Here is a 26,587-nt window from a genome sequence, read left to right on the forward strand (position 1 = left end):
CCAGCCCGATGTGCCTCTGCCCGGAGTCCAGCCCGATGTGCCTCTGCCCGGAGTCCTGCCCGATGTGCCTCTGCCCGGTGTGCCGCTGCCCGGAGTCCTGCTCGGTGTGCCAGTCTTTGATATCCCGCCAGTTACCAGACCCGGGCGGTGGAACATTTTGCCCAGCTAGGACTGTTTGGAGCGTCCTGAGGCCGCTCCTTGAGGGGGGGGGGGTACTGTCAGAAATGGACTGGCCAGCAATAGTGGGACTCAGCTGCCTTATGAGCTGCAGTACCAGGGCTGGCCAGCGGGTGCTCCCAGCAATCAGAGACTCAACCTTGCAGCCAGTCAAACACCTGGAACTAATTATACTGGTGTATTTAAGGGACATTCAGACCTGCAGACTCTGCCTTGGTGTGTTTCTCTTGGGCCCTGTATCCTGTTCCTGCTCTCTGTTCCTGTCTGATTCTCTGCTGACCCTGCTCTGATCCCTGGCTTGTCTGACCATTCTCCTCTGCCTGACCCTCTGTACCACGCTGCCCGCTACCTGCTGAACCTGGCCTGTGACCCCGACCATTCTCCGCTTGCTCCCCCTGTACCTACCTGCCCGACTGATATTGACCCGGCCTGCCTGACGACGCTTGCATTGTATGTACTGTTATCTGTGGGTGGTTGGTTGGTTTGTTTGCACTGTGTTATGTTTTAGTATTGCACTGCGTTTATGTTTTTATTGTTAGTGTTAATAAATTACATTGTTTATAACATATCTGAAGTCTGCGTTTCCCTGCGTCAGTCACACACCTCTGGTCATACCCGGGAGCCCTGACACCTGGACACAAGTGTGTGAGGGAAAAAAATGTGTGTTGCCTGGCTATGCAGGACTATAGGGAGACCCAAAACTCAGCAACGCCTACAGGAGTAGTGCTACATATTGACTAAATTGTGTTGATTTCACTGTTAGTACTAGCAAGCTAATAGATTAATCTGCTCTGGTTCTAATAAAGAACAAAACTAGTGGAGACCTTTGAAAATATAAAATATTCTTTATTTTTGTGCAGAAAAAATGAAACTGTAAAATATGAAAAATAAACCGTAAATATATTGTATGCCTTTTGCTGGTATTTATCACTGAAGGATATTGACAGCCATCATCTTCCACAACCAAACATGGCCAAATCTTCAGAAACGCTGTAAAAATCATCACAGAGTTCCTCATACTCCTCATTCTGACACTCCCTGCTGTTTGGCCACCACTCGACCCAGGAGCCGCTCCCGATGATGTAGGTATACCTAAAAGAAGAGAAATTAATAACAAGGCTATCAGTGAAGGCTTTCTGTCAACCAGGTCATAAGATATCTAGAGGTCAAGGGGACTTGCTGATTATTCATCAAAAACTGCAGGGCCCATTCACAGCTATGCGTTATGGTTACCACAATGTACAGCACATTACACATATTATGCAAGTCCAGAGGCATGGTAAGTAGGAATGGGGACTTAAGGGATGAGTAATGGATAAAAGATCAACTGCAGGGAGACCACAAGCATTACTAATCACCAGGGGTCAGTAGGAGGCCCCATCACTGAGGGCCAGGGGTCAGTAGGAGGCCCCATGAGATGCCCCTGGTACCTTTTTCATAGGCTTTTTTAAGTTTGGGCAAGGAAACAGGGGCCCCATGAACCCCTATTGCCCGGGGGCCCCATGAGTTGTTAGTCCGCCCCTGGTCGTGGCTGTTCAGGATGTGGCGGCCTTAACAACCACAGCTATTCACAATGAATTCAGATCATTTTCGAACACTAATCCTTTGCCCTCTGCCTTTTTTGGCACAGCTTTCAGAGTTCAGTTCCTTTTTAATATAATACTTTATTTTTTTTAGCCAGCAGGTGGAACTATAGTCTCTTTTCAAATATTCAGCTCATTCAGCTTTCAGCTGTGCTAAATAAAAGACTGTTCTTTACACAACTGGAATGTGTCATCTCAATGGAGTGTGCTCCCTTCGTTAGATGGCTAAAAATTGATTAAACTATGGGCTGGGAGCTAAACTGGGTTACGGACATGCTTGTGATGGTTTTCCACTTGACTGTGTGGTACATATAGCCTAGTTTGTCCATGTACAAAATCAGTGGCGAGTGATATAGAACACTTTATTTCTCTATTTATGAAATGATATACCACCACGATCTAAAATGAAGTCTATAAGTCTATGCAGTTACTGTATCACAGAGATGGTTCATTTCCATGGGACTAAAATGGAATAAATATTCCTGGCCATTATACCACCACTCTTCTCAAAAACCTCGAAACAATTAAATTATTATGATTGACAACACAGACCCATATGGAGGACTATGTTGCATGTGACGCAGGGACTGGGGGGGAATTCAAGGCAGTGAAGTAAAGAGATCCCGGCTCTAGTTGAAAATGTCAAAAATACGTATAACAAAGACTTTATTATTATTATTATTATACAGTATTTATAAAGCGCCAATAGTTCGCTCAGCGCTGTACAATACAAAGGGGGACAGAACATGTGACAGAACAATAACAATACAATGCAAAACATGAGGGGATCGAGGGCCCTGCTCTTTCGAGCTTACAATCTATAAGGGAGGGGATGGTGGTACAGGAGGAGATAGCTGTGGGGGATGGAGTGGTAGGAAGAGTGGAGGAGGTCGGCAAGTTAGCAGGGGGTGGGGTAGGCTTCCCTGAAGAGATGGGTTTTCAGGGTGCGCCTAAAGAAGAGGAGAGTAGGTGATAATCTGATGGGTTGGGGCAGGGAGTTCCAGAGGATGGATGACACCCTGAAGAAGTCCTGGAGGCGGGCATGGGAGGAGGAGACCAGGGAACTAGAGAGAAGGAGGTCTTGTGAGGAGCAGAGTGTGCGTGCTGGGTGGTACTTGGATATTAGGTTGGTGATGTAGTTCGAGACAGCTTTGTACGTCAGTGTTAGGATTTTGAATTTGATCCGTTGCGCAATCGGAAGCCAGTGGAGGGATTGGCAGAGGGGGGTGGCGGAAACAGCGGTTGGAAAGGTGAATAAGTCTGGCAGCCGTATTCAGGATTGACTGAAGCGTGGATAGCCAGCGGCGAGGCAGGCCAGTGAGGAGGAAGTTGCAGTAATCGAGTCGTGATATGATGAGGGAGTGGATGAGCTGTTTAGTGGTTTCTGGGGTTAGGAACATTCATATTTTGGCGATGTTGCGGAGGTGGAGTCTGCACGAGTTTGTTAAAGATAGGACTTGGGGCTGGAAGGATACAGTTGCAAGAAAAAGTATGTGAACCCCTTGGGATTACGTGGAGTTTTGCATGAATTGGGCATAAAATGTGCTCTGAACGTCATCTAAGTCACACCAATAGAAGAACACAGTCTGCTGAACATAATACTACACAAACCTTAGATGTTGCCATGGTTTAATTGCACATAACATGTAAACATTCACAGTGCAGAGAGGAAAAAGTATGTGAGGCCCTAGCTTAATGACTTCTCCCAGAGCTAATTGGAGCCAGGAATGACCCAACCTTGACTCCAATCAGTGTGATGATATTGGATGTGTTGCTGACAGCTGTCCTGCCCTTAAAAAACACACACCTGTTTTGGGTTTACTGGTTTCAAGAAGCACTGTTTGATGTGAACCATGCCTCGCAGAAAAGAGCTCTCAGAAGACCTACAATCAAGAATTGTTGACTTGCATGAAGCTGGAAAGGGTTACAAAAGTATCTCCAAAAGCCTTGATGTTCATGTGTCCACGGTAAGACAGACTGTCTACAAATGGAGAAAGTTTAGCACTGTTGCTACTCTCCCTAGGCCCGGTCGTCCTGTAAAAATGACTGCAAGAGCACAGTGCAGAATGCTGCATGAGGTAAAGAAGAATCCCAGAGTGTCAGCTAAAGACCTACAGAAATCTCTGGCACATGCTAACATTTTTGTTGACACATCTACAATAAGGAAAACATTAAACAAGAATGGAGTACATGGGAGGACACCACGGAGGAAGCCATTGCTGTCCAAAAAGAATATTGCAGCAAGTTTGAAGTTTGCAAAAGAGCACCTGGATGTTCCACAGCATTACTGGCAAAATATACTGTGGACAGATGAAACCAAGATTGAGTTGTTTAGGAAGAACACACAACACTATGTGTGGAGAAAAAAAGGCACAGCACACCAACATCAAAACCTCATCCCCACTGTAAAACATGGCGGAGGGAGCATCATGGTTTGGGGCTGCTTTTCTGCCTCAGGGCCTGAACAGATTGTTGTCATTGATGGGAAAATGAATTCCAGAGTTTATCAAGACATTTTGCAGGAAAACGTACGACCATCTGTCCGCCAACTGAAGCTCCGCAGAGGATGGGTGATGCAACAGGACAATGACCCAAAGCATACAAGTAATTCAACAAAACAATGGCTGCAACAGCACAGAATACACCTTCTGGAGTGGCCCAGTCAGAGTCCTGACCTCAACCCGATTGAAATGCTGTGGCATGACCTTAAGAGAGCGATTCACACCAGACATCCCAAGAATATTGCTACACTGAAACAGTTTTGTGAAGAGGAGTGGTCCAAAATTACTCCAGATCGTTGTGCAGGTCTGATCTGCAACTACAGGAAACGTTTGGTTGAGGTTATTGCTGCCAAAGGAGGGTCAACCAGTTATTAAGTCCAAAGGTTCACATACATTTTCCTCCCTGCACTGTGAATGTTTACATGTTATGTGCAATTAAACCATGGCAACATCTAATGTTTGTGTAGTATTATGTTCAGCAGACTGTGTTCTTCTATTGTTGTGACTTAGATGACTTTCAGAGCACATTTTATGCCCAATTCATGCAAAACTCCACGTAATCCCAAGGGGTTTACATACTTTCTTGCAACTGTAGGTTGGATTCCAGAATGACACCAAGTACTCTGGCTTGCGGGGCAGGTTTGATGGTGGCGTTGTTGGACATGATGGAGAAGTCAATGGGGGGTGGTGTGCGGGCTGGGGGGGGAAGACAATAAACTTGGTTTTGGAGAGGTTCAGTTTAAGGGAGTGGAGCGACATCCAGTCTGATATGTCGCTCAGTAGGTGTGTGATTCGATCGGAGACTGAGGGGGTGAGGTGAGGGGTTGAGAGATAGATTTGTGTGTCGTCGGCATATAGGTGGTAGTTGAAGCCGTGAGAGTGTATGAGTTGGCCAAGGAAGGAGGTGTAGATGGAGAAGAGAAGGGGCCTGAGGACGGAGCCTTGAAGGACCCCAACAGAGAGGGGGAGTGAGGGGGAAGTGGTAGCATTATAGGTAACGCTGAAAGAGCGTTGTGACAGGTAGGATGAGAGCCAAGAGAGAGCAGAATCTCTGAGGCTGAGGGAGTGTAGTTTTTTGAGGAGGAGGGGGTGGTCGACTGTGTCGAAGGCCACGGAGAGGTCAAGGAGTAGGAGCACTGAATAGTGGCCATTAGCTTTGGCGGTTTGCAGGTCATTGGAGAGTTTGAGTAAGGCAGTTTTGGTGGAGTGTAGGGGACGGAAGCCAGACTGTAGGAGATCGAGGAGGTTGTTGTCATTGAGATGAGAGCTTAGGCGGGTGTAGACTAGGCACTCGAGGAGTTTGGATGTGAATGGGAGCAGGGAGATGGGTCTGAGGTTATTCGGGTCATTGGGGTCCAGGGAGGGCTTTTTAAGTATGGGGGTGATGTGTGCAAGCTTCAGAGGGGAGGGGAAAGTGCCGCAGGACAGGGAGAGATTAAAGATGTGGGTGAGGGAGCATAGGATGGAGGGGGAAGGAGGTTGTAGGAGTTGTGAGGGGATAGGGTCGAGGGGGCAGGTGGTGAGGCGGGCATCAGAGAGGACCTTGGAGACTTCTTCGATGGTAGTAAGGTCAAAGGTGCGGAGTGTTGAGGGGGCTTCAGTATGAGGAATGTAGGGTGGGGTGGAAGTGGAGGTCAGAGCAGTGGTGGGGCCGTGGGAGAGGGGTGATGATGGGGTAGCTGAGTGAGGGGGAACAGGGTTGAAGGGAGTTTGAGCAGTGACGAAGTCCCTGCGGGTTATGTTGAGGGAGAGGGGGGATGAGGGGGTATCTGTGAGAGAGGGGACGGGTTGAGAGGGAGTGTGAGTTGTGGCGATGTCCTTGCGAATTGTGTCAATCTTGTTTTTGAAGTGATTGGCAATCTCAAGGACGGTGAGTGAGGTGCTGGGTGGAGGTGGGGGTGGAGAGAGTAGAGAGTTGAAGGTGGAGAAGAGTCGGCGAGGATTGGAGGAGAGGGCCTTGATGAGGGTCAGGAAGTAGGCTTGTTTGGCTATGTGGAGGGAGGAGGTGTAGGCATGAAAGGTAGATTTGTAGCGGGTGAAGGCTTGTTGGGATTTGGTTTTGCGCCATAGTCGCTCCAGGGCACGACTGTGTCGTTTGAGGGTTTTGGTGTGATCAGTCTGCCAGGGCTGGAGCGGTCGGGTCTGATGTTGCGTGTGGTTAAAGGCGCTAGTGAGTCAAGGGCTGTTGACAGCGCGTTGTTGTAGGCAGTCATGGCCAAGTCGGGGCAGGACAGGGGGAGGATGCGGTCATGGAGTTGATCAGCTGCAGAGTGGAGGGAGGCAGGGTTAAGGTTGCGGAGGTTACGGCTGGTAGTAGTGTGACATTTGGAGGGGTAGGCGTTGGAGGACGAGGAGATAGAGAAGGTAATCAGGTTGTGGTCAGAGAGAGGGAAGGGGGTGTTAGTGAGGTTGTGGGGAGCGCAGCGGTTGGAGAAGACGAGATCAAGGATATTTCCGTCGGAGTAGGTGGTGGATTGTATGCACTGTGCAAGTGCAAAGGAGGAGGTTAAGTGGAGGAGATGGGATGTGGCCGGGTTGTCGAGGTTGACAGGGATGTTAAAATCCCCAAGGATGATGGTGGGTAGCTCAGAGGAGAGGAAGAAGGGTAGCCAGGAGGAGAAGTCATCCAGGAAGCGGGATATGGATCCAGGAGGCCGGTATATCACAGAAATCTTCAGCAAGACTTTATTTCCTTTAAGCCTTATTAAAATGTACTAAAACTTGGTGAAGCACGGGAGCAATGAGTTATGTAAAGGGCTTTATTCAGTGGAAATGTGGGGGAACACAGTTTCATCACCTCCAGCACTGAATGGGATATTAGGGTTTGCTTAAGGGTATATTGATGCTGGCTGCTGGGGGATATATTATGTCTGACGAGATCTGTTTTGGAGGAAGGGGGTCTATGGTTGCTGGGGGATCTACCATTGCTGGGGGGCTATTATGTTGTTAGGGTGTCAGCTGTTACTGGGGAAATCTAATAATGAGGGAGGGGTCTATTGGTGCTGGCTGCTGGAGGGTCTATTGATACTGTCTGCTGGGGAGTCTATTGTTGCCGAATAATCTATTGTGTTTGAGGGTTATTTTATTGCGAGGGGTGTCTGTTGTTGCTGGGGAGTCTTATGTTGTTAGGGGGGTCAACTGTTGTTGGAAGGAATCTACCATTGCGGGAGGGGTTCATTGTTGCTGGCTGCTAAGAGGTCTATTGATGCTGGCTGCAGGGAGGGGTCTATTATTGCTAGGAGGGATCTATTGCTGCTGGGGAGATCAAATTGGTGTTGTGCGGATCTATTGTTTTTTGGTGGTATTTTGTTGTGAGGCGGTCTATTGTTGCTGGGGGGTCTTATGTTGCTAGGGGGATTACTGTTGCTGGGAGGAATCTACTGTTGAGGTAGGAATTAATTGTTGCTGGCTGTTGAAGGGTCTATTGAAGTAGGCTGCTGGGAGGTGTTTATTGCTGCTAAGAGGGATCTATTGTGGCTGGAGATCTATTGTTGTTGGGGGATTCTATTGTTTTTTGGGTGGTATTTTGTTGTGGGGGGTCTATTGTTGCGGGGGGTGTCTGTTGTTGCTGGGGCAGTCTTATGTCGTTAGGGGATCAACTGTTGCTGGGAGGAATCAACTGGTTAAGGAGGGATTTATTGTTGCTGGCTGCTGAAGGGTCTATTAATGCAGGCTGCTTGGAGAGATCTATTGTTGCTAGGAATCTATTGCCGTTGGGTATTCTATTGTTGTTGTGGGGATCTATTGTTATTGGGGGGGTTCTGTTGTTGGGAAAATTTTGTTGCAGGGGGGTCTATTGTTGCTGGGGGATCGATTGTTTATGGTGGAGTCTATTGTTGCAAATTCCATACAAATTACTTAGCAACAAAAAATGATACTTTGCTCTGTATTCTCTAAAGGAATCAGTATTGGGAGGAGATTAGGAGGTAGAACCAAGGGACAGTACTGGGATGGGATTAGGGGGTAGAACCAAGGCACAGTACTGGGAGGAGATTAGGGGGTAGAACCAAGGGACAGTACTGGGATGAGATTAGGGGGTAGAACCAAGGCACAGTACTGGGAGGGGATTAGGGGGTAGAACCAAGTCACAGTACTGGGAGGGGATTATGGGGTAGAACCAAGGGACAGTACTAGGAGGGGATTAGGGGGTAGAACCAAGGCACAGTACTGGGAGGGGATTAGGGGGTAGAACCAAGGCACAGTACTGGGAGGGGATTAGGGGGTAGAACCAAGGGACAGTACTGGAAGGAGATTATGGGGTAGAACCAAGGCACAGTACTGGGAGGAGATTAGGGGGTAGAACCAAGGCACAGTACTAAGAGGGGATTATGGGGTAGAACCAAGGTACAGAACTGGGAGGAGATTAGGGGGTAGAACCAAGGCACAGTACTAGGAGGGGATTATAGGGTAGGACCAAGACACAGTATTGGGAGGAGATTAGGGGGTAGAACCAAGGCACAGTACTAGGAGGGGATTATGGGGTAGAACCAAGGCACAGTACTAGGAGGGGATTATGGGGTAGAACCAAGGCACACTACTGGGAGGAGTTAATGGGGTAAAACCAAGGCACAGTACTAGGAGGGGATTAGGGGGTAGAACCAAGACACAGTACTGGGAGGAGATTAGGGGGTAGAACCAAGGCACAGTACTGGGAGGAGATTATGGGGTAGAACCAAGGCTCAGTACTGGGAGGAGATTATGGGGTAGAACCAAGGGACAGTACTCGGAGGTGGGTATGGGGCAGAGACAAGGGGTGACTCAGAGGTGGAAAGTACGTACACCTCTAAGAAAATGAGCCCTGGCTATATGGCATTGTTGTTTGTGTTTTGGCTTTGCTTCCATTTTATTAATAATTTTCTTTTTGAATATTCAGTAGGATAACAATTTCCTTAATTTGGGTCCTTGGGTTAAAAATCTTAAAAATCATGTCTTTATGCCCAGTGGTTTTTCCATCGATGAGACCATTCGTCAGTTTCCTAAGGCTTTGACAACACTTACTTATGTGCTGCTGTTGCCCAAACATCATTGAAAGCACCAAATATTATGTAATCCCGTCCTTTCTGAAACTTCAAGGCATCCCGACATTTAACATGACTAATGAAGGTTCGTTTCTGGTCCCGAACGTTTTGATCGGTTCCTAGAAATGACAAGGAAGACAAAGCTTAGATGTTACTTATCAAAAAATAAGTGTCCCCACACTCTTTTGTAGTCATCTTTAATTTGTCTTTTGGGTGCTAAAACTAAAATGTAGATACAGTGATCCCTCGTTTTTTGCGGTTAATGGGGACCAGAACCTTCCGCGAAAGCTGAAAAACCGCGAAGTAGTATTTGCCCCTAGGAATTTTTGTGTATGCGGGTACTGTACAAGAATGTTTTAAATATGTAAACAGTATTCATACTTTACTCATTTAAGACAAAAATTACAACAGTACTGTACAGTATACGTATTTACTTAAACGTGTCAGTGCTAATTACAGTAGGATTAATTACAAAACCTTATACAGTAATAAACATTAATCAACATTGCTTTCTGAGAGAGGCGAAGAGTCTTGTGTTGGTGGCCGAGGAGAGGCTCTCACTTGACTCGGAGACTCTTCTGCTGGAGGCGCTGACGGTAGAGCCGGGGGCTTTACTTTGGAGAGAAACATGGTGATGGGTAGTTGTTGTCTTTGTTTTTTCTTTTCCTTCAAAATTCCCCTGTACAAGGACATAACCCCGTCAAAGCGATTGCTGAACTCAACAGCTCGAACCATATTGTCGTCAATGTCTTGTGCAAATTGTTGCATCGCTCTTGCCATGTTGCACAATTGTTGCAGATTCTCCAGGGTAAGGCCACGCTTTTCAGTTTCTTCTTAGTCTTCCTCTTCATTTTCTTCCTCACTTGCAGACTTTGTCATCTCAAGGAGGTCTTCATCGCTCAGTGGGTCCGAATGGCAATCGATAAGGGCGCTGATGTCTTCTTCTGTCATGTCGACAAATCCTTCATTCCTTATGATGTGAGCCAGCCTCACCGCCTTCTCCACCGCTGAGTGATGAACTTCTTCAGGAGTGAAGCCTGGATAGTCGTGCACCACGTTCGGCCATAATTTCTTCCAGCTAGATTTTATGGTCTCACTCTTTATGTCCTTTAATGCTTGCTGAATATTAGACAAACATGAGGCAATGTCGTAACTGTGCCAGTATGCTTTCAAGGTGAATTAAAGGTCATTGGCATCGTCAACTGCCGAAATGAGGCTCTCCATCGTGGAGCGAGTGTAGAGTGCCTTAAAGGCACGAATGACACCTTGATCCATCGGCTGAATTAGAGATGTAGTATTCGGGGGCAGAAACTCTATCTGCACACCGTCATATTGCAGGTCCGTTGCATGGCCTCCTGCACAGTCCATCAGGAGAAGGACCCTAAAGGGGAGGCCCTTTTCAGCCAGATACAGCTTCACCTGGGGAATGAAGCAATGGAGGAACCATTCAAGGATCAGAGCTGTCGTTATCCAGGCCTTGGAGTTATGCATCCAGAACACGGGCAACAGGGCCATATTTTTGTTTTTTAATGCCCGTGGTTTTTTGGCTTTATAAATAAGGCCTGGCTTAAGCATAAAACCTGCAGCATTGCCAGTCATGATGACAGTCACACGGTCTTTGTGAGCCTTGAAGCCTGGCCTCTTCACTTCGTCCTTGAAGGGGAATGTACGTGAAAGCATCCTCTTCCAAAAAAGGCCTGTTTCATCCATGTTAAAAACTTGTTCAGGAAGGTAGCCTCCCTCACTGATGAGGTTAGGAAACTTTTCCTCCACGTAACGACAAGCAGCATCGTTGTCAGCAGAGGAAGCCTCACCATACAGAAGCACATTTCTGAGGCCGTATCTTTTTTGAAATTTTTCGAATCAGTCTTTGCTGGCTGAAAAGCCTCGTCCGCGAGGAGGCGAATCACTCCTGGCAGCGCTAGTACTAACTTGAGGTTCGTCAGCACCTTCTTCAGCCTCTTCATTGTCGTCATCGTGCAAGATTTGGTCGTAGAGAGCTTTGGCCTTTGTCCTGATCATATTAGTGTCCACACTCACTGTCTTTTTCCTGCAATCAGCAATCCACAATGCCAGTGCACCTTCCATTTTCACAATTCTGTTATTACGCGGAGTTATCACACGTTTTGCTTCTTTGTTGAAGGTTATTGAAGCAGTTTTGCGGATGTTTGCTTCCGCTTTCTTGATGTACCGCACTGTAGATTCATTCACCCCGTAATGGCGTGCCACAGATGCATAACTTCTGCCCTCTTTGATCATATCTAAAAGTTTCACTTTTTCGCTGATGGTCATCATCTTCTTCCTCTTGGGCGCCCCGGAGGAAGCTTTCGCAGGGGCACAGCGCTTAGGCGGCATTATAAGGGCTTAATTAATAAAAAAAAGTTATCGCCAACACAACACTGTGAGGCTGCAATGATGTGCAGACAATCAACTCACAGGGATAAATCCATACTCTTATTGGTCGATGTCACACCGGAAACCAATCTTGCGCCTTTATGAAAGCCCGTGGTATGTACAGTACTCTGAGTCAACTCATCTCTTTGGTTGACATGCAGGGATCCTTCTCTCTCGCGCATCAACGCTCCTTTCCACAATGTGGCTGCTGACCCGCGAAGCACTGAAGCCGCAAAACATGAAGCGCGAAGTGGCGAGGGAACACTGTATACAGTATGAAGGCAAGAATGCAGCCAGAGAGAAGAATAAATGATTGCTTTTACAGCCTTTATGGGTATAAAAGCAACCAGTATAAAAAAAAAAGAAAAATCTTCATCACCCCCCCCAAGTAGCACAGTGTCACTATGGTGACACTGTACTGCTAGGGTGACAGTATGTTAAAAAAACAAAACAAATAATAATATAAAAAAATAAAATAAAAATGTAAATAAATAATTTTTGGTTACAAACTAATTTTGGTTTTTATTTTTTACTAAAAAGATAGATTAATACATTTTGGCCAAGATTTATGAAGAAAGATTATTTGCAAAATTTTATAAGAAAAACACTTTTTTAAAAAATTTTTGGACTTTCATTTATATAGCAACAAAATAAAAATCCCAGTGGTGAATAAATACCACCAAAATAAAGTTTTATCTGTCTCAAAAAAATGCTAAAAAAATCCAAATTGGTAAAGTGTTGCATGACCGCGCAATTGTCATTCAAAGTGTGATAGCGCTGAAAGCTGAAAATTGGCCTGGATTGGAAGGGGGTAAAAGTGTCTGGACATGAAGTGGTTAAACGTTGGACATATTGGGGAAGGATTAGAACCCCTATCAGTTTTACTTTTTAATGCTATTAAAGGCTTCCATTAGAAAGATCACCCCTTAGTCGTTTTCCTGTTGTTGCTGCTGTTCTGGATTTACCCTTACTTCCAGTCTGGAGAAACCATTGCCTCTTGAACGGAGCCCCAGATAGTAGTAAATACCTGGCAGTCGTTCTGATTCTTCCCCATGCTTGACCAAGTTTAGGCTGGAAATATACTTCAGTAAACATTCACAAACTTCCAGAAAATATAATTTCTCTTCCCCAGACTGCCATAGGAACAGTAAGTGGGGAGGTAAAAACAGGTGGCTGAGTCATGGTTTGGTTCCTAAAAGCCTGCCAACTACTGCTATACTACCCTCAGAAAGATCTACCCTGGATTGCTTTTCAGAGGGCAGTAAGCATTAACGCCTGTATGTTAGAGCCCTAAGAGAAGCACACAATGGTTGCACAAGAAAAGATCATTCGCTACATTACCGTTCTTAAAGACTTTCAATATATTCATCACGTGTCGATCATAGTCACTGGCATACTCCGTCTCAAGAAGAGTTGCTTTGTACACTGTCAGGAGAATGAGAATGTGGGTTATGCTATAGAAATACAATACATCAAGAATGTGAAACAATAACTAGGTGTGCAAAATACAATATAATTGCAATACATACGGAGATTCAGGAATACCATTTTTCGGGTGCAGACCTTGGATCTGAAGAAGCCTGGATCTATGTAAGCAGCCCCAATGGTTAACATATCTAAAGAGTCAGCCCAATTGAAACTAGGAGTTAGAAGGAGTCAGCCACTGGATACTTATATTTTCTGGGGTCTGCAATAAAAAGCTCAGCAGGCCATAGACGGGTCAAAAACCGGCTTTTTTTTTTTTTTTAAAAAAGAAAAATCGGTCGTTCAATAGGCCAACGTTACCACCAACAGTGAAAAAAAAAATCGGCCAACTTTCGTCCCGTCTACGGCCGGCATTTAATTACTTCTGTCCCTGCAGAGAGCTCCGCTATTATATTTGACATGAAAAAGTATTGCGGTTGCAACATTGTATCTATTTGTGTCCATTTCGGATACAGATATTTTTATTCGGATACCAATAGATACATTGTTGCAACCGCAATACTTTTTCATGTCAAATATATTAGCGGACTGGAATTCTTTTTCTTCTTCTTTTTCTTCTTTTTCTTCTTCTTGCAGGTCACAGCTCATGCGCAGATTTTTTATTGGTAAAAAGATCGGCCGATTTGCCCATCATTGCCGGAAAGATCGGTCAATCGGCAAAATCGGACGATTTTTTTCCAACTTCGCCGATAAAAAAATGTGCCAAAACCCCAAAAAACGGCCGACCAATTAACCCACTTTTGTTTTGTTTTGGGCCGAAAAAACGGACGATTTTCGACCCGTCTATGGCCTGCATTAGGGTCCAGCTTTGTTCCTGTCCACTTTCATATTTTGAATGTTCCCACTTACCTTTTGAGATTCCCATTCTTCCAGGTGCTTGTTTTTGTACAAACGAGCCCCCTCATTGTGGCCATTGCAGGAGAGTACATATGGGAAATAGACATGTGCATGCTAGAAAATGTGTTTCGTTTCCATTTCGGATGCATTCATTAAGTAGAAATTTTATTTATTCAATTTCATTTTGTAGGTCCATTTCTTTTTAAGGATTTTTTTATTCGTTTTTTGGCATATATATTATATTATGAATTATAAAGAACTTGCACCCTCAACTTTTAAAATAGCATTCAGCTTCTAAAATACAGACTTTTTGTACTCAGTTAATTTTTTAGGATTGACCCCCTTTATTCCAGTCCAAGCAGTACTGAGACATAAAGTTATAAAGAATATTAAGCTAATATGTATTTTCTAAAAATGTTTTTAGCCTAAAAAGAAAATAAAACCAGCTGCCGCATCTAAAGAAGGATAGGCTGATATACAGTTGTGTTCAAAATAATAGCAGTGTGTTGAAATAAGTGAATAAAGCTCAAAATCCTTCTAATAGCTTTTATTTCCATCCACACAAATGCATTGGGAACACGACACATTCTATTCCAAATCAAAACATGAAGAAAAATACATCAAATTTGTGTTGTTCCCCGGGGCGGACTGACAACTCTTGGGGCCCCCCCCGGGCAATAGGGGATCATGGGGCCCCTGTGTCCTCGCCCAAACTCAAAAAAGCCTATGAAAAAGGTACCAGGTGCATCTCATGGGGCCCCCTACTGACCCCGGGGCCCTCGGGCAGTGCCCGAGTTTCCAAATGGTCAATCCGCCCCTGGTTGTTCCTCTAAAAAAAATTGAAGAAAAGTGAATATTAGATTGTTCAAAAAAATAGCAGTGTTTGTACTCTTCTTTACAAACGCAAACATTCACTATATACACCGTGTTCCAAATTATTATGCAAATTCTATTTAAGTGTCACAAAGATGAAATATTTTGTTTTTCAGTGTAACTCATGGATGGCATTGTGTGTCAGGGCTCTTTTGATCACTGAAAACAATCTCGGACACCTGTGATAATTAGATTGGCCGGTGAGCCCAATTTAAGGAAAAACTACTAAAGGCGGGTGTTCCACATGATTAAGCAGAGCGCCATTTTCAAGCAATATGGGGAAGAAAAAGGATCTCTCTGCTGCCGAAAAGAGTGAAATAGTTCAATGCCTTGGACGAGGTATGAAAACATTAGATATTTCAGAAAAACTTAAGCGTGATCTATGAAGAGATTTGTGGCTGATTCAGAGCACAGACGGGTTGGTGCAGATAAAGGCACATTGAGGAAGATTTCTGCCAGATCCATGCATCGGATCAAGAGAGCAGCTGCTAAAATACCATTACATAGCAGCAAACAGATATTTGAAGCTGCTGGTGCCTCTGGAGTCCCACGGACATCAAGGTGTAGAGTCCTCCAGAATCTTGCAACTGTGCATAAACCTTCTATTCGGCCACCACTAACCAATGCTCACAAGCAGAAACGGCTGCATTGGGCAGAAAAATACATGAAGACTAATTTTCAAACAGTCTTGTTCACTGATGAGTGCTGTGCAACCCTGGATGGTCCAGATGGACGGAGTAGTGGATGGTTGGTGGACAGCCACCCTGTTCCAATAAGGCTGCGACGTCAGCAAGGCGGTGGTGGAGTCATGTTTTGGGCCGGAATCATGGGAACAGAGATGGTCGGCCCCTTTAGGGTCCCCTAAGGTGTAAAGATGACCTCTGCAAAGTATGTGGAGTTTAAGACTGACCACTTTCTTCCCTGGTACAGAAGGAAGAACTATGCTTTCCGTAATAAAATCATCTTCTTGCATGACAATGCACCATCTCATGCTGCAAAGAATACCTCTGCATCAATGGCTGCTATGGGGATAAAAGGAGAGAAAGTCATGGTGTGGCCTCCATCCTCCCCTGACTTCAATCCTATTGAGAAACTTTGGAGCATCCTCAAGTATAAAATCTATGAGGGTGGGAGGCAGTTTACATCCAAACAGCAGCTCTGGGAGGCTATTCTGACATCTTGCAAACAAATTCAAGCAGAAACTGTCCAAAAACGCACAAGTTCAATGGATGCAAGACTTGTGAAGCTGCTATCAATTAAGGGGTCCTATGTTACAATGTAACGTGACCTGTTCAAATGTTTAAAAAGTTAAAATGTTGTTAAAAGTTTGATTGAAATAGCTTTTGATTTCAGTAAATATGCTGCAAACACAACAAATGACAATTTTCAGTTCTTTACAACCTATAAAGTGTTTTGAAACTTACTGTGTGGAATAATTTGGAACAAAAATCCTGTTATCATTAGGAGGTTTGTTCAATAAAATGTGAATTGTACTCTTAAAAGTTAACATGAGAATTATGCTGACTTATTTGCATCAATTATTTAGGTAAATGAGAAAAATATAATTTGCATAATAATTTGGAACACGGCGTAAACTGAAAAATGTTTGAAGATTTTGCTTTCCTTTGAATGACTTCATGAATATTTGGTTGTAGTCGCACTGTTTCTGAGAACTGCTGTACATCTGTGTTGCATGGAGTCACCCAACTTGTGCCCCTGTGATCAGGTATTCCAGCCCAGGATGATTGGACCACATTCCACAGTTCTTCTCTATTTCTTGGTTTTGCCTCCAGAAACTGCATTTTTGATGTCACCCCACAAGTTTTCTATTGGATTAAGATCCGGGGATTGGGCTGGCCACTCCATAACGTCCATCTTGTTGGTCTGGAACCACGTTTACTGATGTGTTTGGGATCGTTGTCTTGTTGGAACACCCATTTCAAGAGCATTTCCTCTTCAGCATAAGGCAGCATGACCTCTTCAAGTATTCTGATGTAATCAAACTGATCCATGATCCCTGGTATGCGATAAATAGGCCCAACACCGTAGTATGAGAGACATCCCCATATCATGATGCTTGCACCACCATGCTTCACTGTCTTCACAGTGTACTGTGGCTTGAATTCAGTGTTTGGGGGTCGTCTGACAAACTGTCTCCGGCCACTAGACCCAAAAAGAACAATCTTACTTTCATCAGTCCACAAAATGTTGCACCATTTCTCTTTAGGCCAGTCAATGTGCTCTTTGGCAAATTGTAACCTCTTCAGCACGTCTTTTTTTCAACAGTGGGACTTTGCGGGGGCTTCTTGCAGATAGTTTGGCTTCACATAGGCATCTTCTAATTGTAACAGTCCTCACAGGGAACGTCACACCTTCTTTCATCTTCCTGGAGCTGATTGTTGGCTGAGTCTGCGCCATTTTGGCTATTCTTCTATCAATTCGAATAGTAGTTTTTCGCTTTCTTCCACGTCTTTCAGGTTTTCGTTGCCATTTTAAAGCATTTGCGATCATTTTAGCTGAGCAGCCTATCATTTTCTGCACTTCTTTATGTTTTCCCCTCTCCAATCAACTTTTTAATCAAGGTACGCTGTTCTTCTGAACAATGTCTGGAACGACCCATTTTCCCCAGAATTTCAGAGAAAAATGAACTGTAACCAGCATGTACAACATTTGCTGCCTTCCTTCCTTAAATAAGGGCAATAATTGCCACCTGTTTTTCAAAGAATGAATGACCTCACTAATAGAACTCCACACTGCTATTATTTTGAACATGCCCCTTTCAATGAGTGATTCAATGACACAGAATCAGCAGCATGCATGTCATGACTGTTGGGTCTGTTGGATTTCTATTACTCTACTACACCTGCTAGTAAATTATTTGCCATGTACTAATATCATTTCTACCAAAAACAGTGATTGATCCGGTTAGTGATGTCTGACTGATATTATTTTGAACACAACTGTATATTACATTTGTGGTCTCAGGTTTAAACATCCTTTAAAAATGAATTCCCGGTGGGTGCGCATGCGCGGCTGACGGCACAGGACATGTCTCCCTGAGGCTCCTCCACGCCGCAGGGAAGACAGCCTCACCGCCGCATGATCCGGCCCCACACCGCTCCACGAGCGGCACCGATCGGCAGCACAACCCCCCGGCCACCTGTCAATATGGTCAGGGGGGCAAATAAACATCAAGCGGCGCGGCCGCATAAGCCGATAAAGGAGGCCCTTGCTCGTGCCTCCTCCAAGATGGCCGCCGCATCGGAGCACCACAAGAGCCAGCCAGCCTTATCCATCCCTGCAGCCCTGCAAACGGAGCAGCCAAGCCGCCCAAGCTCTTCAGAGGGTGAGTCAGATGATGACACTGCGACCCCCAAACATGTCTTGACGCCTGACCTTACTACCACTGACATTCTAGCTCGCTTTGAAATAATGCTACATAAGGCCCTGAAACAGACCTCAGACCGCATAACTAACCAGCTGTCCAGGGAAATCCGTGAGTTGGGGCAACGCACTGCGGACCTAGAACAGAGGGTGGACGACCTTGATGCATCTCTCCAAACGCAAGGGGATGAGCTAGACCTGCTGCGTGACGAAAACGCTATACTTCAGGCACGCTTAGAGGACTTTGAGAACCGGGCCAGACGCTCCAATGTGCGTATTCGTGGCCTCCCCGAGTCAATTATTGATGTCCAATCTGCAGCTACTGCGCTATTCCAAGAGCTCGCCCCCGCTATCCCAATAGAACGCCTTGAGATGGATAGGGTTCACAGGGCACTAGCTCCAAAGCGCACTGACGGCCCGCCGCGAGACATCATAGCTAAACTTCATTTTTTCCGAACAAAGGAGCAACTACTACAAGCCGCCCGCAATTCGGAGTCCCTCCTGTTTCAAGGTCAACATTACCAGTTGTTTCAGGACCTTTGCCCTACTACCATTACCAAACGCAGAGCTATGAAACCGCACTTGCTAGTGCTACAACAGCATAGTATACCATATAAATGGTGCTTTCCCTTTGCGGTACGCTTCCGCCATCAAGCCCGTGACCACGTATGCAAGACTACTGACGAGCTTCAGGACGCGCTACGAAACCTCCAGCTGCACTCTCCCGCTGCACAGATTGAGACCTCCAGAAGGCGTTCGGCGTCATGCTCGCCGCAGAAATCCCAGCCGTCACGAATTCCTAACCTAAACGCACACAAGCGGGGACGCTTTTCCTCTCCTGCTCCCTCACCGCAAGATTCAATGGACTGAATCCCGTTGACCACCTTTGATCCTTAATCCTGCTCCTTATGTGGTGGTCCGTTACCACCCACACAGTCGCCACCCACAGGGTTTAGTCAATTGACTGTCTACCTGACTGTCGTCGTTGCAACCTTGTATCCTTATACTGGTCTGTTGTGTTTCAGTTGTTTTTTTTTTTGTTTTGTGTTTTTTTACCTAAGTCTGACCAGCACCGGATACATGCTGCCCGGGTTGGGAATCATATTGGTCTATTGTTTGGTTTGATGTTCGCCATGTTTGGACTGCTGTTGCACCTTTACCTAGCCTGGCGGACCCTCGGTTCCGGCGTTTCGGTTGGTTTGGCTCTGGCCTCTTTGGGGCCGGGCTAGGTTGACCGGGGCCACCGGCGCCAGGGCTCTGCGGGCTTTTTTGCTTGTTGGTTTTGATGCTTTCTTCCTACCAGGATCACTTTAATATGCCTTTGTCTACATGCTGTCTTCCTAGCCGCCTGCGTTTCTGCGCACTCACCACTAGCCCCCTTGGTGTTCCATTTTTTACACCACCTGGGCTACTTCCGCTCCCTGGGCCACCAGGTTTTGGGTGCTCCCGGGGACCGTTGTTTGTTTTTTTTTTCTCCCTTTTTTCCCTCTTTCCTGGGGGGGTTTTTATGTCCTTCAGTGTCTATCATAGAATACCCTCCCCTCCCCCCATCTCCACCCTTGCTCTCGCATACGACTGCACGTTAAAGCTTAGCTCGAGTAACCGCATACCCTCCCTGCGTCAAATTGATATCACATTCCTCTTGATGGTACCTCACTGTCCGCTTACCCATTGTTTGCTCTACCCATGGGTTCCTTGAATATTCTCACCCTGAATGTTCAGGGTCTTAACGTCCCGCAGAAGCGCAACAAAGCATTCCGCTCATTTGCGTCGCATAATGCGCATAAAGTCTGTCTTCAGGAAACACACTTCACTCCTACCTCTATTCCCAAATTCTTTGGCCCTCGTTACCCACAGGTCTACGCGGCCTCTGCTGCCACCAAGTGTATAGGGGTTTTAGTCGCCCTCCACCGTACGACTCCTTTTAAGTTACAAACTGAGATTAAGGATCCTGAGGGTCGTTATATCATACTGGTTGGGCAGTTGGTGGACTTTGAGGTCACCACAGCCACGTATTACGCTCCAAACCAGGGTCCTCTGCCGTTCCTTTCCCACCTCTTCTCGGTTATAGATCATCATAAGCGAGGCACGCTCATACTCTGTGGAGACTCTAACCATATAATATACCCCTTCTTAGATAAATCCCCACAATCACCTTCTCCGCGCACCCCCAACCACTCCTTCCAATCCATACTGCAACATTACTCTTTGGTTGATTCCTGGAGGGAACTCAATCCCACTAAACGCCAGTATACTTTTTACTCCCACCCACATAAGGTTTTTTCGCGAATAGATCATATTTTTTTGACCGCCAGTTCTTCCCCCCGCATCTTAGCTTCTGACATCCTACCGATCCCTTGGTCGGATCACTGTGCGGTGGTCACTACCATTGCTTCTTTGGCCCCAGCTCCCCCTGATCCCTCCTGGATCATTAACGAAAGCCTGCTGGCTGACCCAGTTTATTGCTCAGAGATAGCAGCTGCGCTTAAGGACTATCTCTCCTTCAATCAAACCCCTGATATCTCCCCCCTTCTACTATGGGAAGCACACAAACCGGTACTTCGCGGACTCTGTATCAGTAAAGCCTCTTTCCTGAGTAGAGAGAGGAGGCAGAAACGCCTCCTCCTTGAACAAACTTATGACCAATCCCATGCCGCCTTCCAAACTTCCCCCACCCCTGCTAACAAAGAAGCTCTCGAGCACTCCCGGCTAGCCCTGGATCTCTTCCTCACGGACCAAGCCGAGCTCTCCATCCGCAGATCTCGACACAAATTCTACACTAAAGTCAATAAACCTGGCACTTTCCTTGCTCTCTCTCTCCGTAAACTAGACCAAACTGTTAGACCCATACGGTTACGGACCTCAACTGCGAATCTCACTAGCAACCCCGAACGGATTCTGCACACCTTCCACAAGCATCTCTCGCGCCTTTACTCTGCCTCCACGCCCTTTGACTCTTCCCATGCTGATGCCCTTTTTGCTTCCCTTCCTTTCCCGAAATTGGCTGAGAATCACTTAGGAGCACTGGAGCGACCTATCTCAGTAATTGAAACCTTAAATGCTATCAACTCCCTAAAGCCCCGTAAACGCCCAGGACCAGACGGCTTTTCTGCCACGTATTATAAAAAGTTTGCCCCCATTCTCACGCCTGTTATAACTAATGCGTTTAATGCCATACTTTCAGGCCATACCTTTAACTCAGATACAGTGCAAGCCAACATCTCTATGATACCCAAGCCGAACTCAGATGACACGCAATGGTCCAATTATAGACCAATCTCCATTCTTAACGTAGATGTTAAACTCCTAGCTAAAATCCTATCTACTCGCCTCAATACATGTATTGGATCTCTAATCCACAATGATCAGGTCGGCTTCATACCAACCCGACAAGCGGGGGACAACGTCAGACGTGCATCCCTTTTAGCACACTTAGCCAAAACTCGCAATATTCCTGCTTGCTTCTTGTCCTTGGACATACGGAAAGCGTTCGACACTGTCTCGTGGCCATACCTACACTATATATTGCGCCGATGGGGTTTTGGCCCGCATTTCTTAACCTGGATCTTTTCTCTCTACCAGGGCCCTTCGGCCAGGATCAAATACTTAGGGCATCGATCTGCTCCTTTCCCAATTATGCGTGGCACCAGACAAGGTTGTCCCCTATCCCCTCTGCTTTTCGCATTAGCTATAGAACCGCTGGCCCTATTGATTAGGACTGACCCGGATATCCGCGGACTTGAGATAGGAGGCACCACACATAAACTGTGCTTATTCGCAGATGATGTCTTACTTTTTCTCACCTCCCCCTTAACATCCACACCTACTCTTCTTCAGCTACTTGATAGGTTTGGGATGCTCTCGGGCCTCCAAATAAATCCCCAGAAGTCACTTGCACTTAATATTTCACTCCCACCCAATGAACTTAACCATCTAAAATTGATCCTGCCGTTCTCGTGGTCGCAAGACTCTGTTCCCTTTTTGGGTATAAAATTCACCCCGCATATTTCAGGTCTCTATACAGCTAACTACATTCCTATGCTAGCTCGTCTAACGGCACTAATGACCAAATGGTCCTCCCTTCCGTTGGCTTGGCTGGGCAGGATAGCTAGTGTGAAGATGTCGATCCTCCCCAAAATCCTTTACCTTTTCAGAGTTCTCCCTATCCCAATACCTTCTCACTACCTTCGCGTATTGCAACGCCGTATTTCCTCCTATGTTTGGGGTAAAGTCCGCCCCCGTGTTCCTTGCTCTACTCTATACCGACCAAAAATTCAAGGTGGTCTGGGCCTCCCTGAAATTAGCAAGTATTACCAAGCGGCGCATGTAGCACAATTGCCAAAGTATCATGCTACCAATGAAACCCCACAGTGGGTCATTCTGGAATCCATTGAGTGCGACCCCTTTAGTACAGGAAACCTTCTTTGGCTGAGACGTGTTGATCGCAGCACGATTGCGAATCCCATCACCTCGCATTTTTTGTCCCTCTGGGATAAATTGAAGTCCCGTTATCCATCTACAATCACCACATAATCCCCTCCTTTCATACCTTCGAAATCCAGCCTTCCCCCCAGCCTGGTCCGCACCACACGTCTTTGCTCGCTGGTCTACGGCTGGTCTCACCCAGACCCGACACTTCGTATGCAGGAATAAATTCATATCCTTCGCCTCACTATGTGAATCCCATAACCTCCCTGCCTCTGAGATATTCAAGTATCTGCAGCTGAAGCATTTCTTTGCTCCGTACACAACGGCACATAACCCATCACCTACTTTGTCACCTTTTGAGCGAGCTTGCCTCAGGGACCCCCATAGACGGGGCCTCATCTCCTATTTATATTCCCTCTTCACAACTTCAACTACCTCAGCGTTCCCATCATATACAAATAAATGGGAAGTGGATTTAGGACGGCAAATTGACCCCTCAGATTGGGACCTTATTTGGTCCAATACCAAGGAGTCGACACAGAATATTGTGGCCCTGGAGACCAATTACAAAGTTTTGACCCGCTGGTACCTAGTCCCGGCTAGAATTGCGAAATATAACCCTGATTACCCCTTAGTTTGTTTCAGGGGCTGCGCAGACCTGGGTACTTTTTTCCATATTTGGTGGGATTGCTCCATCGTCCGTGCATTTTGGGTGGAGGTTTTTAAAATATTATCTACACTCAGTGCCGTAACCCTCTATCCCGATCCATTAGTCGCGCTTCTTAACCTGCGACCACCTGGCATCGCTAAGGCGCATTTCAAACTTATTCTACAAGTCACCACCGCAGCCAAGCAGGTTATCGCTAAATCATGGAAATCTCCCTCGTTGAGTATGACTGCAGTTTCGAATAGGGTCACTCAGGCAATGATTCACGCAAAAATAGAAGCCACTATCCTAGATTCCATCCCTAAGTTCAAGAAGATTTGGAATCCCTGGGTAGAGCATTTCCTTCCATCCAATTTTGATGACTCCCTTCTCAATCCGTAATCTGCATCTTTTGTTTGACGGTACCATTCCTTAACCATACTGCGGGTTTCCCCCTTCTCCCCCTACTGTGCAGCCGTATGCCCCTTCCCATCCTTTCCCCCCCCCATTTTGTTAGGCCTTAACTGCCATTTGATAGTCCTCTTTATTAGTGATGCCTGACCTTGTATTATTGGGTTTCTTACTGTGCAATTAATGTACACCTTCAATGACCCATACTTTTGCTTATTATTTTATGCTGTTCCATGTTAAAAAATAAAATTGTTTGAACAAGAAAAATGAATTCCAGGTATCAATTTTGTTGCATAGTTGCATTGGTCCAGCTTGGACCTATGTATCTATGCATAAACCATAGATGGCCAAACCCCTCTGGAAGTTGGAAATCACTGTAGTACTCACCACTAGTAATTTCCACTAACTTCTGGGTCTGGTGTCAAATGGATGCTCTGCTGCTTACTGAATACACGAGGTTGCTCATTTGGCATGGGCTCCATCTGGAGAACACTTTGCATTTTCTCAATAGGTGCAAAGCATTCTGTGATTGGAAGAGGTAGAGATTGTGATATCATGGGCCCACATCTCCACTTTATCCAACCAGATAACGTTTTGCATTCATTTAGTCAATATACCGGGCAACCCCACCCCCATGTCTACCTGTCATTCTGAGAGTGATGTGTTGCATTGAGGGACACTTGCCCAAAACTGGTAGACATGGGGGTGCCCCCATATTCGCCTGTCATTTGGCGTGTCTCTGACTGGGACACGTCGTGTGTGGCAGTGGTGTATTTAGGTTTTGTGCTGCCCTAGGTAACCCTAAAATTGTCCGTGTCCCCCCATGGAGAGAGCCTGACACCAAATAACACCACCACCCCCTACACCCCCTCCCCCTTGACAAAGAGAAAGCCTTCCACTACAACCACCCTCCATACACTGACCACCCCATCCCTCAGTGAGAGAGAGAAAAACACTCACTTTCATAGCTCCAGACATCCCCTGGAATGAGAACCAGGCTCTGCATACACCATCAAGCAGCCCACAGCCTCTCTCAGATCCCACCTGGTCCCTATGCCGTGCGTGTCCCTTCGTTTGGGGGAGCGAAAAAATGCTGCCCTAGGCAAGTACCTTGTTTGCCTTGTGGTAAATACATCCCTGGTGTGCGGTGGGCAGCAGGGTTTTTTTTTTGGGTGCTGGTCGCCGTTAATTGTGATTGACATTGGATCTACTTCAGGAGACATGTACCCCATACTCCACATCCAGATTCTGAAAATCCCTCCACTTGCAGATCCCCACAACCACCGCCCGAGGTTGTGGGGAAGAGGCCCCTGTCCCCATCAACATGAGGACAAGGCGCTTTGGGTTGGGGAAGCCCCACTCCCCCAAGGCACCCCCCCCGTGTTGAGGGTATGTGGCCTGGTATGGTTCAGGAGGGGGAGACGATCACTTGCGCCCCCTTTCCTGGCCTGTCAGGCTGCATAATCAGATAAGGGTCTGGTCTGGGTTTGGGGGGAAGCACCATTTTTTCCCTTACTTTTGACGTGGGATTCCATTTAAAATCCATACTAGACCCAAGGGGCGTGGTATGAACTGTTGGGGATCCCCACACTGTTCTTTTTTTAAATACATTTTTTTTTTTACCAACGCTTTTTTTGTTTACAGCTGACAGCGAGGAATCCCGCTGATAGCAAATGAGTCGTGGCTGTTCAGGACGTGGCGGCCTTAACAACCACAGCTATTCACAATGAATTCAGATCATTTTTGAAACAAATTAGAAAATGACGTCATCCGAATGAAACTAATGAACAAATGCATTCGAGTTTTTTTCCGTTAGAACTTTATTCGGATTAGTTTCCATTTGTTTCTATGGAATTTGGATAGATCCGAATCTCCGGAAATGAAATTTTAGTCCCGAAAAATGTATGCAAACAAAGCAAACTGCACATGTCTAATCAGAAATCAGGAGCAACAAATTTGCCACTGACTGAAATTTGCCCTTTACAAGTAACCTTTTTGTGTCCGCACATTGTTATTATTATTATTATTATACAGTATTTATAAAGCGCCAATAGTTCGCTCAGCGCTGTACATTACAAAGGGGGACAGAACATGTGACAGAACAATACCAATACAATGCAAAACATGAGGGGATCAAGGGCCCTGCTCTTTCGAGCTTACAATCTAGGAATTATTGTACAATATTTATATAGCGACAATAGTTTGCTCAGCGCTGTACATTATAATGTGAGACAGTACAGTAACAATACAATGCGATACATGAGGGATTAGAGGGCCCTGCTCCTTGGAGCTTACAATCTAGGAGGGAGGGGAGAGTGGTACAGGAGGAAATAGCTGTGGGGGATGGAGTGGTTGGAAGAGTGGAGGAGATCAGCATATTAGGTGAGGGTGGGGTAGTCTTCTCTGAAGAGATGGGTTTTCAGGGTGCGCCTGAAGGTGAGGAGGGAAGGTGATAGTCTGATGGATTGGGGTAGGGAGTTCCAGAGGATGGGGGAAGCCCTGGAGACAGGCATGGGAGGAGGAAACCAGGGAACTGGAGAGAAGGAGGTCTTGTGAGGAGCGGAGTGTGCGTTTTGGGTGGTAGATGGATACCAGGTCGGTGATGTAGTTTGGGGCAGTGTTATCAACAGCTTTGTACCTTAATGTTAATATTTTGAATTTTATGCGTTGGGCAATAGGAAGCCAGTGGAGGAAATGACAGAGGGGGGTGGCGGAAACGGAGCAGTTGGTAAGGTGGATGAGTCTGGCCGCAGAATTCAGGATAGACTAAAGAGGGGATAGCCTGTGTTGGGGTAGGCCAGTGAGGAGGGAGTTGCAATAGTCAAGTCGGGAGATGTTAATGATGGACGA

At 46.1% G+C, this 26,587-nt stretch overlaps 1 protein-coding gene across 1 annotated transcript in view; it reads right to left on the bottom strand.

Moving 5' to 3' along the window:
* Window positions 1–1,002: 1,002 nt before the first annotated feature.
* Window positions 1,003–26,587, bottom strand: part of LOC149453935 (venom factor-like) — a 251,889-nt gene continuing 226,304 nt past the window's right edge. Inside the window, exons 39-41 of the mRNA XM_089688006.1 lie at window positions 13,015–13,098; window positions 9,260–9,398; window positions 1,003–1,269 (exon numbers count right to left, since the gene is read on the bottom strand). Of these exons, the coding sequence (XP_089544132.1) occupies window positions 1,128–1,269; window positions 9,260–9,398; window positions 13,015–13,098 (365 nt within the window). The 3' untranslated portion in view covers window positions 1,003–1,127. The remainder of the gene's footprint in view (window positions 1,270–9,259; window positions 9,399–13,014; window positions 13,099–26,587) is intronic.

This window comes from Staurois parvus, unplaced genomic scaffold (genome assembly GCF_062004578.1).
Source record: "Staurois parvus isolate SC_StPar_1 unplaced genomic scaffold, SC_StPar_1.0 ptg000444l, whole genome shotgun sequence".
Lineage (NCBI taxonomy): Eukaryota > Metazoa > Chordata > Amphibia > Anura > Ranidae > Staurois > Staurois parvus.